Source organism: Oncorhynchus nerka, linkage group LG20 (genome assembly GCF_034236695.1).
Source record: "Oncorhynchus nerka isolate Pitt River linkage group LG20, Oner_Uvic_2.0, whole genome shotgun sequence".
In the NCBI taxonomy this organism is placed as follows: Eukaryota; Metazoa; Chordata; class Actinopteri; order Salmoniformes; family Salmonidae; genus Oncorhynchus; species Oncorhynchus nerka.
The window spans coordinates 62,992,971-63,009,107 of NC_088415.1; the positions used below are offsets into that span (position 1 = coordinate 62,992,971).

Genomic DNA, 16,137 nt, shown 5'->3' on the forward strand with positions numbered 1-16,137 from the left:
ATCGATAATGTTTCAGCGTGCACACTGGCATGCAGTTGCAGCGTCATTGGTGCGAGCTGCTTAAATGAAGTTCGGTGACGGTGTAGCTAGCTGACTAGCTAGTCCGAAACCTAACGTAGCCACCTGCACCAGACAGCGAATTCGCGTCCCGGAGACTGGAATTGGACATTAACAAACAAAACTGCCTAAAATATGCCCGTGTTTTCAGGTATGTTAACCCTATAACGTGACCACTTCCCTTGATAATACTTTTCCCGGAACTATTTATACACGTGTTTTAGTGATCATTATTGGAACGCTAGCAATTTAGCATCATAGGCCGATAAAAATAAACAATTCGGGAGTGTTCTCCGATTTTAAGAAAATACTCAATTAAAAACTAACCAACTATTTACAAGCTAACGAGCTAAACCAGATCCGTGTTGGTTTTGTGGACATAACTACCAAACAAAATAACTAATTTACCCTACGGTATCTAGCTATTAACGTACATATGTTATGTTATGCTAACAAATTCCATCAGCATCACTAACATCCTGCACTCACGTTTTTGTGTGATTATTTTGCCTACCAGGTAACTAATTAGCAAGACAGTTATGGTACTTAGTAAGAGAGTTTAGCTAGCTACAGGTTAGCTAGTATGTTAACGCTTTATCAGCACAGTAACGTTAGCCGCAGTGGTTCTCTTGCTTATGTTCGACTAACGTTAACATTATGGATGTACTTAATGTTAAAACAGTGTAACTGAAAAAGGTTACATCACATCAAGGAAGCTTGCCAGCCTTCATTATCCCTAAAATCTAGATAGCTAACGTTAGCATATAAGGTGAGGGTGGACATGTCTATTTAGCAGGTGATCAAGACTAACATAACCAAAACATTCGACTCCTATTTCAAGCCATTCTCTGCATCACAAAGGTTATCACTATAACATATGATTGTGCTGTATCATTCATGACTTGACAAGACATGATGCATCAGAGATGCCCTCCACTCCCAGATGCCGGCTTGGTTTTCATATATATCTGTGTTTTTGTTTCTCTTTTATTTCCTCAGTGAATGTGAAATGGGGAAAGGAAAAGTTTGATGCAATAGAGCTGAACACAGAAGAACCTCCAATGGTCTTCAAGGCTCAGCTCTTTGCCCTGTCAGGGGTACAGCCAGAGAGACAGAAGGTTATGGTCAAGGGAGGCACACTCAAGGTAAAGTTGCTGTCACTTTTTAGTTTACAATCAATGAATTTGGACCACAGGTAATCAATACATGAATTATTTCCAATAATACTTTATCATTTGTGTATATATTTTAGGATGATGACTGGGGAAACATCAAATTGAAGAATGTAAGTATAGTCTGAGTTTGTTATGAAATAATAAAAAGATGTCACACACACTGGATAGCTGCAGCAAAATGTGTTGTTTTACAGGGTTAGCCATAATAGTGTATTAATAATGTAATGAAACAGCAGGGAGCAGGTCTCGAACCCTCGACCTTCTAGCCCGAGGTCCGGCGCACTATCGACTGTGCCGCAAAAGCATGCTCGTGCGGCATGATCGATTTCTGCGCTTATAAACCCAGGGTCGTTACAGTATGGAGCAAATGAAATGTTATTGGTCGCATACACATTTAGCAGGTGTTATTGCAGGTGTAGAGAAATGTTTGTGTTCCTAGCTCCAACAGTGCAATTATATCAAACAATACACACATCTACACAGTAATAGACTGGAATGAGGAAATATTAGGGCGAGCCATATCAGATGGGTCAATAACAAATAAGGATTTCAAAATGCGCGGGGGGGGGTTAAATGCTAGTTAAGTTCTTTCTACTTTCATTAGTTGTTGAAATATATATACAGTACCAGTCAAAGTTAGGACACCTACTCATTCAAGTTTTTTTTTGTTTTACTATTTTCTACATTGTAGATTAAATAACACATAGAATCATGTATTAACCAAAAATTGTTAAACAAATCCAAAAATATTTGAGATTCTTCAAAGTAGCCACCCTTTGCCTTGATGACAGCTTTGCACACTCTTGGCATTCTCTCAACCAGCTTCACCTAGAATGCTTTTCCAACCGTGTTGAAGGAGTTCCCACATATGCTGAGCACTTGTTAGCTGCTTTTCCTTCACTCTGCTGTCCAACTCATCCTAACCCATCTCAATTGGGTTAAGGTCAGGTGATTGTGGAGGCCAGGTCATCTGATGCAGAATGCTGTGGTAGCCATGCTGGTTAAGCGTGTTTTGAATTCTAAATCAATCAGACAGAGTCACCAGCAAAGCACTCAATCACACCTCCTCCTCCTTGCTTCACGGTGGGAACCACACATGCAGAGATCATCCGTTCACCTACTCTGCGTCTCACGGTTGGAACCAAAAGTCTCAAATTTGGACTCATCAGACCAAAATAAGTTTTCCACCGGTCTAGTGTCCATTACTCGTGTTTCCTGGCCCAAGCAAGTCTCTTCTTCTTATTGTTGTCCTTTAGTGGAGGTTTCTTTGCAGCAATTCAAACATGAAGTCCTGGTTCATGCAGTGTCCTCTGAACAGTTGATGCTGAGATGTGTCTATTCCTTGAACTATGAAGCATTTATTTGGGCTACATTCTGAGGTGCAGTGAACTCCAATGTACTTATCCTCTGCAGCAGAGGTAACTCTGGGTCTTCCTTTCCTGTGGCGGTCCTCATGAGAGCCAGTTTCATCATAGCTGTGATCGGACCAAGTAATTGGGCGTCACTCTAAAGCGGGAAGGTGGAATAGGTTTTCTTGATTGAACACAGTTCTCTATTGAGGGCATTTGGTCAACACAAACAGTCCAACATAATCAATGAAAATCTTCCAAGGAAAAACATACATCTTCTTCTCCGGATGAAACCGGAACACAATAGGCTTATCATTAAACTACAACAAAAAGTCACGGGCTTGTCTTAGTGGTTCTTCCTGGATAGCTCCTCTCTCTCGGTGGCCATCTTCCAGAGATAGTAACTTGTCTCCCATGCCTTGTTGGGCTACTATCCATGAGCCCAGCCTGCCCTCTCCTCTGGTGGTCCTTCCACATAGCGCTTGATGGTTTTTGCGACTGCACTTGAAGAAAATTGAAAAGTTCTTGAAATGTTCCGTATTGACTGACCTTGATGTCTAAAGTAATGGACTGTCATTTCTCTTTGCTCATTTGAGCTGTCTTTGCCATAATATGGACTTGGTCTTTTACCAAATAGGGCGATCTTCTGTATACCCACCCCTACCTTGTCACAACACAACTGATTGGCTCAAACGCATTACGAAGGAAAGAACTTCCATATATTCACTTTTAACAAGGCACACCTGTTAGTTGAAATGCATTCCAGGTGACTACCCCATGAAGCTGGTTGGGAGTGCCTAGAGTTAGCAAAGCTGTCATCAAGGCAAAGGGTTCTTACTTTGAAAAAATCTAAAATATTTTTGGATTTAACACTTTTTTGGGTTACTACATCATTCCATATGGGTTATTTCATAGTTTTGTCTTCACTACAGAAAATAGTAAAAATAAAGAAACATTGAATGAGTAGGTGTGTCCAAACTTTTGACTGGTAGTGTACATACACAAGATTTAGTCACTGAAATTAAAATCCATGCATTTTAATTTTGAATCATATTATTTCTCCATGAATGTCATTCGGTGTAACAATAATGGATTTTCTAATTATTTAGCAGTATTAGCATTCAGCTGTTTATAGATAGTAATTGTATCTCAACAAACATGTACTGCTTCGAAAAATCAAAATTGCATCATAATTAATATCATACATTTTGGCCTTTCTGAACATTTTAGCACCCAAAATGTCATTCTCAAAAGTGAAAAAAGCTGAACAATTTCAAAAAATGATTTTCTGTAATGGGCTAAAGATTGTTATTGTTTCCTCTGCTTGATTAAACAAAATTATGTAAATGACGTAGAGAAACTGCTTTACACTGTCTGACTGTGGCATCGTTATATCGAATGACATACTGTGAGATTCCACATGGGATGATCCTTAGACTGGCTCAGCAACAAAAATGTACTTCTAAAATGAGAGGCACTGGCAGTCAGTTTTAATCTGGTTTGTAAGGTAAATTGAGAAAAGTCATGAGAACTCCTAATTAATATATGACATAAAGGGGATACCTAAGTCAGTTGTACAACTGAATGCATTCAACTGAAATGTGTCTTCCGCATTTAACCCAACCTCTGAATCAGAGAGGTGCGGGGGGGGGCTGCCTTATATCATTTTGATTGAATAACATTCTCTGCAAAATGTGATGAACTTGGATTGAAAATCGAATGAATAAAATCCTGGTTGACATTTTATCCTACTGACAAGACTGAGGATGATATGAAATAATGACACTCCATGTTTATCATTTGGAATGTTGGTTTAAAACTTAAAGGCATAACTATTTTTTAAAATAACTTTATATTTTCTCTTCACATTTGACTTTTATATGGCCTTGTAACCATCACTTTAAGTCAAGATACAAAATACCCAGTCTGGTGAACTCTCCCTGTTTTAGGTGGAGTCTTTGAGTTATCACCTCTTTGAATTGTTTCCAGTCAGGGCTGCGTAGTTTTGAACTTCGATTGGTGGATGGCTCTGGCTCTGAGGTGGCTGCTTTCACGTCAGATAACTAGTAAAAGATCACATCGCTTCTGGCCACATGTCTGAGTTCTTCCCAACGTTTGTCTCCTGCAGCTCACCTCAATTTCATTCCCCACTGGATCAAGGACTTGTCCAATGAAAGGTTGGTCATCATACATCATGGTGTTCTACGGCTTGCAAGCGTCCCCCTTTTTCCTCCAAACACAACGATGGTCGTTATGGCCAATCGTTTTGTTTCATCCGACCAGAGGACACTTCTCCAAAAAGTATGATCTTTGTCCCCATGTGCAGTTGCAAACTGTAGTATGGCGGTTTTGGAGCAGTGGCTTCTTCCTTGCTGAGCGACCTTTCAGGTTATGTCGATTATAGGACTCGTTTTATTGTGGATATAGATCATGTTGTACCTGTTTCCTCCAGCATCTTCACAAGGTCCTTTGCTGTTCTGGGATTGATTTGCACTTTTTGCACCAAAGTACGTTCATCTCTAGGAGACAGAACACGTCTCCTTCCTGAGCGGTATGACAGCTGCGTGGTCCCATGGTGTTTATACTTGTGTACTATTGTTTGTACAGATGAACGTGGTACTTTCAGGCATTTGGAAATTGTTCACAAGGATGAACCAGACTTGTGGAGGTCTACAATTTATTTTTCTGAAGTCTTGGCTGATTTCTTTTGATTTTTGATGTCAAGCAGAGTTTGAGGCACTGAGTTTGAAGGTAGGCCTTGAAATACATCCACCAATACACCTCCAATAGGCTAATTGACATCATTTGAGTCAATCAGAAGCTTCTAAAGCCATGACATCATTTTCTGGAATTTTCCATGCTTTTTTAAAGGCACTGTCAACTTAGTGAATGTAAAATTCTGACCCACTGTAATTGTGATACAGTGTATTATAAGTGAAATAATCTGTCTAAACAATTGTTGGAAAAATGACTTGTGCCATGCACAAAGTAGATGACCTAACCGACTTGCCAAAACTATAGTGCATGTAAACTTCCAACTACAACTGTATGTTGGCCTGCTTTCTGCTCCTACCAAAATGGAAAGCCTGAACCTCTGTTTGCAATTTACATGCATAGTTTTCTGAAGTCCACGTGAACAACTACTTCATTGTCACCGATGATTTCCTTAAGATTTGGGCACTCAACTTGATGAAGCCAGATGAAATGGTGCTTGGCGAGCATGTCGAGTTTTTGATTCAGGCTTTTGTTCAGATCCTGCCATGTTCCTGTCTTTTGTTGTTTCCACAAAGGTTGTGAATGTCTTCTTCATTGCTGGTATTCTCTTTCATATTACTGCCATGTTGTATTTACCTAACTGTAAGGGCTTGTTGCTCAGGGTGCTCCTCAAGATTTTCACCATCCATGGAGTGAGGTTCATCACAGCATGCATCTGCCAAATTTTTTCCCAGTCACTTAACTGCATCACCACTAATACCTTGCTTTCCTGCTCAGAAGCCACTCTATCCTAACTTGTGGATCTGTGTTCTTCCGGGCCCTGAACTTGCAGTCGTCTCTTTGTTGGATAGAGGCATCTATAAGGACAGATATTTCCTCGACATCATCAAAACTGTAGTGATAGAGCATGAATAAAATATTATGATAATTAAGTGCTTATGACTTGAATAGGTCACTTCACAAAAAAATAAATCACCATGTTGTCATTACTTTTGTCTTTCACAATGTAATACATAGACAATATATATCTTAACACATAAAGATACATGTTACTAATGAAACATACAAATATAAACTACATTCCCTAAAAGCTTAAGAATAGAAAAACTATGTCAGGCGGAGTAACGAATGACGTGGTATAACAGTTATACAGAATGGCATAATCGTTACTCTGTATGACAAACGGGTAACTTATTCTACAGGAAATTGCTTGGCCACATATGGAAAATATACCATTAAGAAACTGTAGATCAAGGTAATTGTATCTTTCACATCAAATATGCCATTTTAAAATAAAACAACATTCTACATGTTTTTTTTTTTAGGTATTTTACCGTATGCCACAGGATTTTGTATCATAGTGCACCAGTGACCGAAAATGTGAAATTATCATTTTTAGGGGAGACTTACTGACCTTTCTGCGCTGTGTGGGGGTCCTTCTGGCTCTTCTTTCTGATGCAATATACGGTCGTGACCATCGCAAAGCATTATGGTCTGAAATGGCTCATGGATGTCTGTTATATTGAATGAAATCCCAAAGTAGGGACCGAAGTCTTCAAGCATAAAAATGTAATGAAGTTTAGGATCCTCACCATTATTTTTATTTTTCTATACAAGTGTTTCCCAAACTTCTTATAGTCCCGTACCCCTTCAAACATTCAACCTCCAGCTGCATACCCCCTCTAGCACCAGGGTTAATGCACTTTCAAATTACGTTTTTTGCCATCATTGTCGGCCTACACACACACACACACACACTATATGATACATTTTTTAAACATATGAGTGAGTTTTTGTCACAAACCTGCTCGTGGGAAGTGACAAAGAGCTCTTATAGGACCAGGGCACCAATAATAATAATACTTTTTCCTCTTTATTTAGCCATCTTACAGGCTACTCAGGCAAGGAAAAAAACCTCACCCAAATGTGTAGCCCCGTTGGAAAATATAAATGTACGGTTTGAAAATGTGAAGAGTTTAATTTAAATTTTTTTTTTAATGTGAATCATTTTATTTTGCATTGCGTACGAGTACCCCAGTTTGGGAATACCTGATCCATACAGATGCCCATACAGAGGAGGTTATTAGCTCTTTTGCTCCCTAAGTTCCTATTATTCGTAATGGGTACTCTTATAAGCTGATATATAGGGGAAGGTTACATCTTATAGTGCAGTGTTTATAAAAGTATTTTTACAACACCGAAGATCTGTTTCGGACACCAAAATGGACACGTCACAACTTTGATGTGATGTATAGACAATATGGATAGAATATGTGGTATATCTGAAAAATATGTAGGATAGAATAGTATATGTACAGCAATAGTTAAATAGGATAGGCCTTGACTAGAATATAGTATATGCATATATGAATTCGGTAAAACGGTATGTAAACATTAAAGTGACAAAAGTGTTCCATGTTTATGTACAGAGGTCAGCAGCCTCTAGGGTGCAGGGTTGACTAAAGGTCAAGGCAGAGTACTGGGCGGAGGCTGGCTAGTGGTGACTATTTAACAGTCTGACGGCCTTGCGGTAGAATCTGTTTTTCAGCCTGTCGGTCACAGCTTTGATGCACCTGTAACTGACCTCGACTTCTGAATGGTAGCGGAGTGGCGGAGGTCCTTGATGATCTTCTTGGCCAGTTGTGCAGACCGCACCACCCTCTGGAGAGCCCTGCGGTTGCGGACGGTGATACAGCCTGACAGGATGCTCTCAATGTTGCATCTGTAAAAGTTTGTGGGTATTAGGGGCCAAGTCAAATTTTTCACCCTGCTGAGGTTGAAAAGGTGCTGTTGCACTGCCTTCACCATACTGTCTGTGTGGACCATTTCAGATTGTCAGGGATGTGTATGCCGAGGAACTTGAAGCTTTTCACCTTCTCACTGTGGCCTCGTCGATGTGGTTCGGGGCTTGCTTCTTCCGCTGTCTCCTGAAAGTCCACTATCTGCTCCTTCATTTTGTTGGGAACACAGGAGGGGGCTGTGCACCCACCCTTGTGGGACCCCTGTGTTGAGGATCAGTGTAGTGGAGGGGTTATTGCCTATCTTCACCTCTTGGGGGGCGGCCTGTCAAGAAGTCCAGGACCCAGTTGTACAGGCCGAGGTTCAGACGCAGGGCCCTGAGCTTAATGATGAGGTTCGAGGGTACGATGGTGTTTAAGGCTGAGCTGTAGTCAATGAACAGCATTCTTACATAAGTATTCCTCTTGTCCAAATGGGATAGGGCAGTGTGCCTTGCTCAAGGGCACATTGACTGATTCAAGAAAAATTATAATATTTTTTTCAGATTTGTTATCTGTAATTGCTATGACGATACCAATATGACTTTTTTTCAATGGCAATCATGGAAACACGAAGCAGTCATAACTCTTTGGTCATTTAAAAACCTGCTGTATGTAAAATATTGTGTGTTATTGCTTGAAAAAATAAATATGTGACACTGGATGACAGCTGTTTGTTTCCAACATTATGGCTATTGTCCTAAAGAAGTCAAATCCGCTTCGTGTTTTGTTTCCTTGCCACGAGATTAGCGAGTATCGCGGTACAGGTGTCGCCCCGGCCTTACTATCGACGTCAGTATTGTGCAAAGTAGGCTATGATATATTGGCTGATTTCATTGTCATTTTAGTGGGATGGATTTATGATGCATGTTATCTAACCTAATGCTGCTGGCGATTACCATCTCCAGTTATCCGATGGAATGCAATGTGACACTTTTTCTCCTCTCCCCTCTCCTCCCCAGGGGATGACTCTGTTGATGATGGGCTCAGCCGAGGCCCTGCCCGAGGAGCCTGCAGTCAGGCCCATGTTTGTTGAGGACATGACTGAAGACCAGCTGGCCTCAGCTGTGAGTTCATGTTCACTAGCTGGCTCTTTAATAGCTATGTCGAGTACTGTTTTCAAGCTGGCTCTCAGGGCCAGTGTCTAGTCCGTCTGGAACTGCATGATATGTTCAGGCTAATGCCTTCCACAGTAGTGCTATGAACGGCCACAGATGTTTGTCATTTCTACTAGCCCTGATGGAAATTGAGACTGTACAATGTATGACTTGGTCGTTGGATGTGTTTGTTTTAATGGAATCGATGCTGCCTGGGTTTGCCAGCGCAGGCAGTCATAGAGAAACTAACCCAATTTTGCTTGTTGTCTGATCCGATGTGTAGATGGAGATGCCTTGTGGACTGACCAACCTGGGCAACACCTGCTATATGAACGCCACAGTGCAGTGTCTTCGCTCCGTGCCAGAGCTCAAAGGAGCCCTCGGAAGGTGGGCCCTTGATATTGCATTAACGCCAATCTGTGAAGATGCAATCAACGGTTGTTGATCTATAGCGTTGATGATAAAATAGGTTTCTTATTCATTTGATATCTATGCAATGATACAACTGAGAATTAGATCATACAGGCTTCATTAGAGTTGGGACGATAAACTGAAAATTACAGACAACCACATTGCCTTCTTACCGATGGTCAGTGATTTTGTTACTCAACGTTCCTGCAGATTTTCGGGTTGTTCTAAAACCATTATTTGGTCAACAGTAATAGCCTATGCATTATGTTGATTCCTGTTATGAAAGTATCTGCCTGTCCCTGTTTGGCTGGCTTTGCTCTTACTTATTATCCCTCTGTCTCCCTCTACAGGTATACAGGTGCTCTGCGGTCCTCTGGGGCCAGTGTACCAGCCCAGTACATCACAGCAGGTTTGTCATTTCCCTTTTGTCTCTGTATGTTTTTTTTATATATATATCATTGTGCCACTGCCTTTTTTGTTATCTGCTAGTGTAGATGGTAATAGTAGGACTCGGTGAGTCAGGGCAATGGTGCAGGCTACACCAGCGTTGTGGGCCACCTACTATGAACTGCTTTGTATAAAAGAGGCGCCTGTTAAATGGCCATGTTAGAACTGCTAAATTACCATTGTATTCCCCCCAGCCCTCCGTGACCTCTACAAGATCATGGACAAGACCTCCTCCAGCATACACCCCATCATCCTGCTGCAGTTTCTGCACATTGCCTTCCCCCAGTTCGCTGAGAAGGGAGATCAGGGACAGTACCTCCAGCAGGTGAGACCATGGCCTCTGACTGGCACCAGTCACTCACTCACCATCAGAAGATGCCGCTTTGCGATCACTGCTTGGTACTGCACATCCTATACTCCAATGAACCACATTGATTGCTACGTTTTTTGTCGTTTTTTGTTGATACTAAAAGTGGTCTGAAGAGTAGAAATGAGCTTCATTTGTCAATTTCTGCCCCTCTCTAGGATGCCAACGAGTGCTGGTTGCAGATGATGAGGGTCCTTCAGCAGAAGTTGGAGCCACAAGACACAGATTCTCCCATGGAAGTATGTGTAAATGGAAGTATGTAAGTTATCAAGCTAGTTACAGATGTGAGTGTTGTCCTAACTTTCTCCTCCACCTCCAGACTGAGAGTGGAGCTGCCAAGAAGAACTTCATTGACCAGTATTTTGGAGTGGAGTTCGAAACCACGTATCCTGGCAGTCTGAACATCTGATACATTGAAGTTCAGATGAGTGCATGACCTATTAGGGAATGGAGAATGGCTTCCAAATTTTTATATTATTTCAACAAACCTTTGCTCTCTCCTACCAAGAATAAGTCTCCTGTCTCTCTCTCAGTTCCTTCCTTAACCCTTTCCACAGTATGAAATGTACAGAGTCTGAGGACGAGGAGCCAGCCAAAGGTAAAGAGAGCCAGCTCCAACTCAGCTGTTTCATCAACCAGGAGGTCAAGTACCTGGCCACTGGCCTCAGGCTGGTGAGTAGTACCACTGCAACTCACATGCACAGGAACACAGACACATGCACAGCCCGCACGCACACCGTGAGGTCTCCAATGTGGTCCGTCACCATGGCAACACTGATCTAATCCCCATCACGTGTCTCTTGTTTCTTTCTCTTCAGAGACTGCAGGAAGAAATCACCAAGCTGTCTCCATCTTTGCAAAGAAATGCCCTGTACATAAAATCTGTAAGTTTGGCATGGGCCCCTAAGGTTTTTATAAACCACTGTGAGGGTGTGGCATTTGTTTTATTGTTATGTACTTTTTTAGTTGGTTGGTTCACTTGGTCTCCCTTTCTTCGTCTAGTCTAAAGTCAGCCGCCTCCCTGCCTACCTAACCATTCAGATGGTTAGATTTTTCTACAAAGAGAAGGAGTCTGTCAATGCAAAAGTCCTTAAGGTATGTATTCTGATGTTATAGGAATGTCCTCCTAATCGATGGGATTATCATCAGAATACTGTTGCAAGTGGAAGGAAGAATATTGTCTTGATGCTTTTCTTCCCCCCCATTGACTTAATGTTCCAGGATGTAAAGTTCCCACTGATGCTGGATGTGTATGAGCTGTGTACCTCGGGGCTGCAGGAGAAGATGGTGGCCGTTAGGTCAAAGTTCAAGGAGATTGAGGACAAGAAGCTGGAGAAACAGTCGCAGAAGGTAGAAATGAATTGAATCGCTTGTCTACTTTGTCCGTCGCGAATCAGCTTTGAACTGCAAATGTATACTCTCTACGAAGTAGACCTAAACCTCCAAGAAATACATTGCTCAGTGTTGTTCCCTGACCAAACAAAGTAATTCAGTGTGAATGAACATTTTTTTTATTTTTTTTTTATTTCACCTTTATTTAACCAGGTAGGCTAGTTGAGAACAAGTTCTCATTTGCAACTGCGACCTGGCCAAGATAAAGCATAGCAGTGTGAACAGACAACACAGAGTTACACATGGAGTAAACAATTAACAAGTCAATAACACAGTAGAAAAAAAAATGGGCAGTCTATATACAATGTGTGCAAAAGGCATGAGGAGGTAGGCGAATAATACAATTTTGCAGATTAACACTGGGGTGATAAATGATCAGATGGTCATGTACAGGTAGAGACATTGGTGTGCAAAAGAGCAGAAAAGTAAATAAATAAATTTAAAAAACAGTATAAAAACAGTATGGGGATGAGGTAGGTGAAAATGGGTGGGCTATTTACCAATAGACTATGTACAGCTGCAGCGATCGGTTAGCTGCTCGGATAGCTGATGTTTATTAGTGTAGTCCGATTAGCTTACATTGTTCCCTTTGTGCATCAAACAGGTGGAGAGGAAAGTGGGAGACGAGCCGAAAGAAGTGAAATACGAGCCCTTTTCATTCGCCGACGGTTGGTTACTTTACATCATATGGATTTGTGGCCTGCCCCTACAAACAAGGCATCAGTCAGTCATTCACACACACGTGTAAGGGATAGGTTGTTACACACGGTAACTTAAGGAATATGTTTCTAAGCGTGTGCCTGTATTGCCTGCAGACCTGGGCTCTAACAACAGTGGCTACTACGACCTGCAGGGAGTGCTGACACACCAGGGCAGATCGAGCTCCTCCGGACACTACGTCGCCTGGGTCAAGAGGAAAGAAGGTGACCTCGATAGCATTAAGAAAAGAGTCTCTGCACACAAGTCGTTTAATGTGAAACGTTTTCAGTCACAGTAGACCTTCATCAAAGCATACAGCCAGACAATGAGCAGCTGTGTAAGAGGCCAGTCAGTCAGTGCAATCGACATGATTCATAATGTCAGTCTGTTCCTTAAAGGGATAGTTCATCCAAATTACAAAATGGTATGTTGGTTTCCTTACCCTGTAAGCAGTCTATGGATAAGATGTGACAGCAATCCATGCTTTGTTTTAGTTTCTCTAGCGACGTTTTTTGGTTTTGCACTGTTACCAAATGCTAACGTTTTTGCATTTGTGGCACAAATTCCATTCACAGGGTGTCCGCGAGTCCTTAGTCTAAAAAAGTTAATTTATCTGATTTAAAGGCCTTAAGTCTTAATGTATTACATTCTGTTTTCACAGGTCTTAAAAAATGCGATGTAGATGACTACAGTGTTACCGTTATTGTGCCGCTGCTTAATTGTTGCCTCCATGGCAACAAAAAAGATTTGAACATTAAATAATACTCTAGGCCACTTTCAAGATCTTAGAGCAATCCATGTGCACGTCGTGTGTGTGTGTGCACGTCGTGTGTGTGTGTGCACGTCGTGTGTGTGTGTGCACGTCGTGTGTGTGTGTGCGTGCATGTCGAGTGCTAGACAGGCCATTGCCAGGGGAGAGAGCAAAGTAACCTATACAATTTGATAGACATCAACACTCACTGGAGCCCGGACGGTAACTTGAAAATTATCGACACCTGACATTGCCCTCTTAAGCAATTTTGCTTATGTGAGTAATTTCGGTGGTTAGTCTACACAATATTCCTGCAGCTTTTTTGGGTCCTAAAACCATTCTTTTGTCAGGTTAATGTCCATATTTCGCTGATGGCTCTCACCCCCTTTCCCCCCTTTGCACACGGAGTGAAGGGAGAGATGCATTCTGATAAGAGCTAGCATAGCCTACTGACTAGGGATGTGAGAAATGTAAAACATTTCTTAATGTTTAAACTGCAATTTTTTAAAAATTGTTAAAACGATCATAGAAATGAAATCATAAAATGACAAACTCACAATTCCGAGATGATCCTGCGTATGACCGATAGGGGGCAATGCAGTTCAATCTATCACAGTCCTGGCTACCTACCAGATTGCGCTTGCCTTACTGCTGTCCACCACCGACTCAGCAACAATGGTAGTTAATGCCTTTGCGTTTTGAGTTCCCACTTCCTCAAGTGGTAAATAGTGCTACATAGAGCCATGGCTACATGGAACTCTATTCCACATCAGGTAACTGATGCAGCAGTAGAATCAGATTTGTTTTTAAACCGATACAAATACACCTTACGGAACAGCGGGGACTGTGAAGAGACACACACAGAAGTATAATCGTGGCCTGAGGGGGCACACTTAATGTTTTGTGAGAAGTGTTATCAAATGTAATGTCATATTTTTATTGTATATAACTGCTTTAATGTTGCTGGAACCCAGGATCCTTAATAAATACAAAAAGGCCCCTTAGTTCCAGTGAAGGGATATTTTAATCCTACAGCACACAATAACATTCTAGACGATTATGTGCTTCCAACTTTGTGGCAGCAGTTTGGGGAAGGCCCTTTCCTGTTTCAGCATAACAATGCCCCATGCACAAAGTGAGGTCCATACAGAAATGGTTTGTCAAGATTGGTGTGGATGAACTTGACTAGCCTGCACAGAGCCCTGCCCTCAACCCCATCGAACACCTTTGGGATGAATTGGAACACCAACTGAGAGCCAGGCCTAAATTACCCCACATCAGTGCCCGACTTCACTCATGCTCTTGTGGCTGAATGGAAGCAAGTCCCTGCAGCAGTGTTCCAACATCTTGTGGAAAGCCTTCTCAGAAGAGTGGAGGCTGTTATAGCAGCAAAGGGGGGACCAACTCCATGTTAATGCCCATGATTTTAGAATGAGATGTTCGATGAGCAGGTACCCACATACGTTAGGTCATGTAGTGTATGTGACTTTTTTGAGCTTAATCTATTTGAGATACCTTTGGATGATTTGGGCATGATGCAGTGAAAAATGCTAATATCGGTCCCATGACTTGAATGGGATTCATACCGCAAAGGCTAAAACGTTAGCATGTAGAAAGTGTCAGGGAAACTAAATCAAAGCATGGATTTCTGTGTTATACCTTGTCTATAGACTGCTTACAGGGTAAGTAAACCAACGTATAATTTGGGTGAACTATCCCTATAAAGGAATAGTTCACCTCAGTCAGTTCAACACAACCAGAGGGTGTGGGATATGGACCAAGACACGTGTAGACCACTTGAGGTCTGAACACATTGATTTTGGGGATCTATCCCTTAAACTAAGGCTTGGCGATATGACGTAGCCACATAGCAGCCGGACGAACGGGCGATATTGCAGATGAGAGCAACACATGATGCACTCGAGTATATGCATATGTACACTTTCTGCTGCAGCGTGGTAGCTGCGGGACCAAAACGTCAAACGTTTAGCCTCGCGTTTCACGCTCTTATTTGTCGTGGAAGTCTGCCCGATATTGCTGTTTACCTTGTGCATTGCAGACTACATGAGTGATACAAGCGACTGTATTAATTAACATACATTTTTATCGAGGTTCAGGTGAATAATATAACTCATGTTTTTCCCATCATAGATGAGTGGGTGAAGTTTGACGACGACAAGGTGAGCGTGGTATCTCCAGAAGATATACTGAGGCTGTCCGGTGGAGGAGACTGGCATATAGCCTACGTTCTTCTATACGGACCAAGACGACTGGAAATACTTGAAGAGCAACAGTAACCAACATTAACACAAATAAAAACTAGCCAACCTACACACACATGCCATTTCCAAGCACTGTCTACTCTGTGTGGATGTGCAATAAATTCTGGGTGTCTACAAAAATGGATTACCTTATTTTTTTATTTATTTTTTACACATGCAAACCCATCCAGCATCAACATGAGGTAGTTTATCTATCGAAGCAAGGTTTTAAATGGTTTATTATAAGAGCCAGGCCATCTCTGGACTGGATCCTTGAGGTTTTGCTAGATTTAGTTATGCAGTTTCATTAATTAAATGTTTTATAAACATTGTATTTTTTTTTTAAAGCCTTGAACAAGGTGCTTGTCATAACTAATCCACTTGTACAGAAAAGTCTTTGGCCAAGCAACATTGTTTTAAGGTGTCTTGAGATACCCTGAACCTTCCCTTCAAATAAAATGTATTGGAGAAACACCACCTTGCATCATACGAGCAGTTCATCTCTGCTGTGAAACTGACTATAATGCTTCACTGTACATGCAGTCATTATCCTGCCAACTACGATGTAAGAATGACGGTCTCTCTAAGTTATTGACATTGCTTTTCATAAATGGTCAAAGTAAACCGTTATGCCAAACT

The 16,137-nt window shown here is 41.5% G+C and overlaps 1 protein-coding gene across 1 annotated transcript; it reads left to right on the forward strand.

The window, feature by feature from the left end:
* Positions 1-7: 7 nt before the first annotated feature.
* On the forward strand, positions 8-15,975 carry LOC115102938 (ubiquitin carboxyl-terminal hydrolase 14-like). The gene is made up of 16 exons (XM_029623401.2): positions 8-208; positions 1,057-1,202; positions 1,310-1,342; positions 9,036-9,140; positions 9,454-9,557; positions 9,932-9,990; positions 10,223-10,353; positions 10,554-10,634; positions 10,715-10,779; positions 10,953-11,067; positions 11,214-11,279; positions 11,398-11,490; positions 11,617-11,745; positions 12,392-12,455; positions 12,603-12,710; positions 15,389-15,975. The coding sequence occupies exons 1-16, from the start codon at positions 193-195 to the stop codon at positions 15,532-15,534; spliced, it is 1,461 nt and encodes a 486-aa protein (XP_029479261.1). The 5' UTR covers positions 8-192; the 3' UTR covers positions 15,535-15,975.
* Positions 15,976-16,137: the final 162 nt, after the last annotated feature.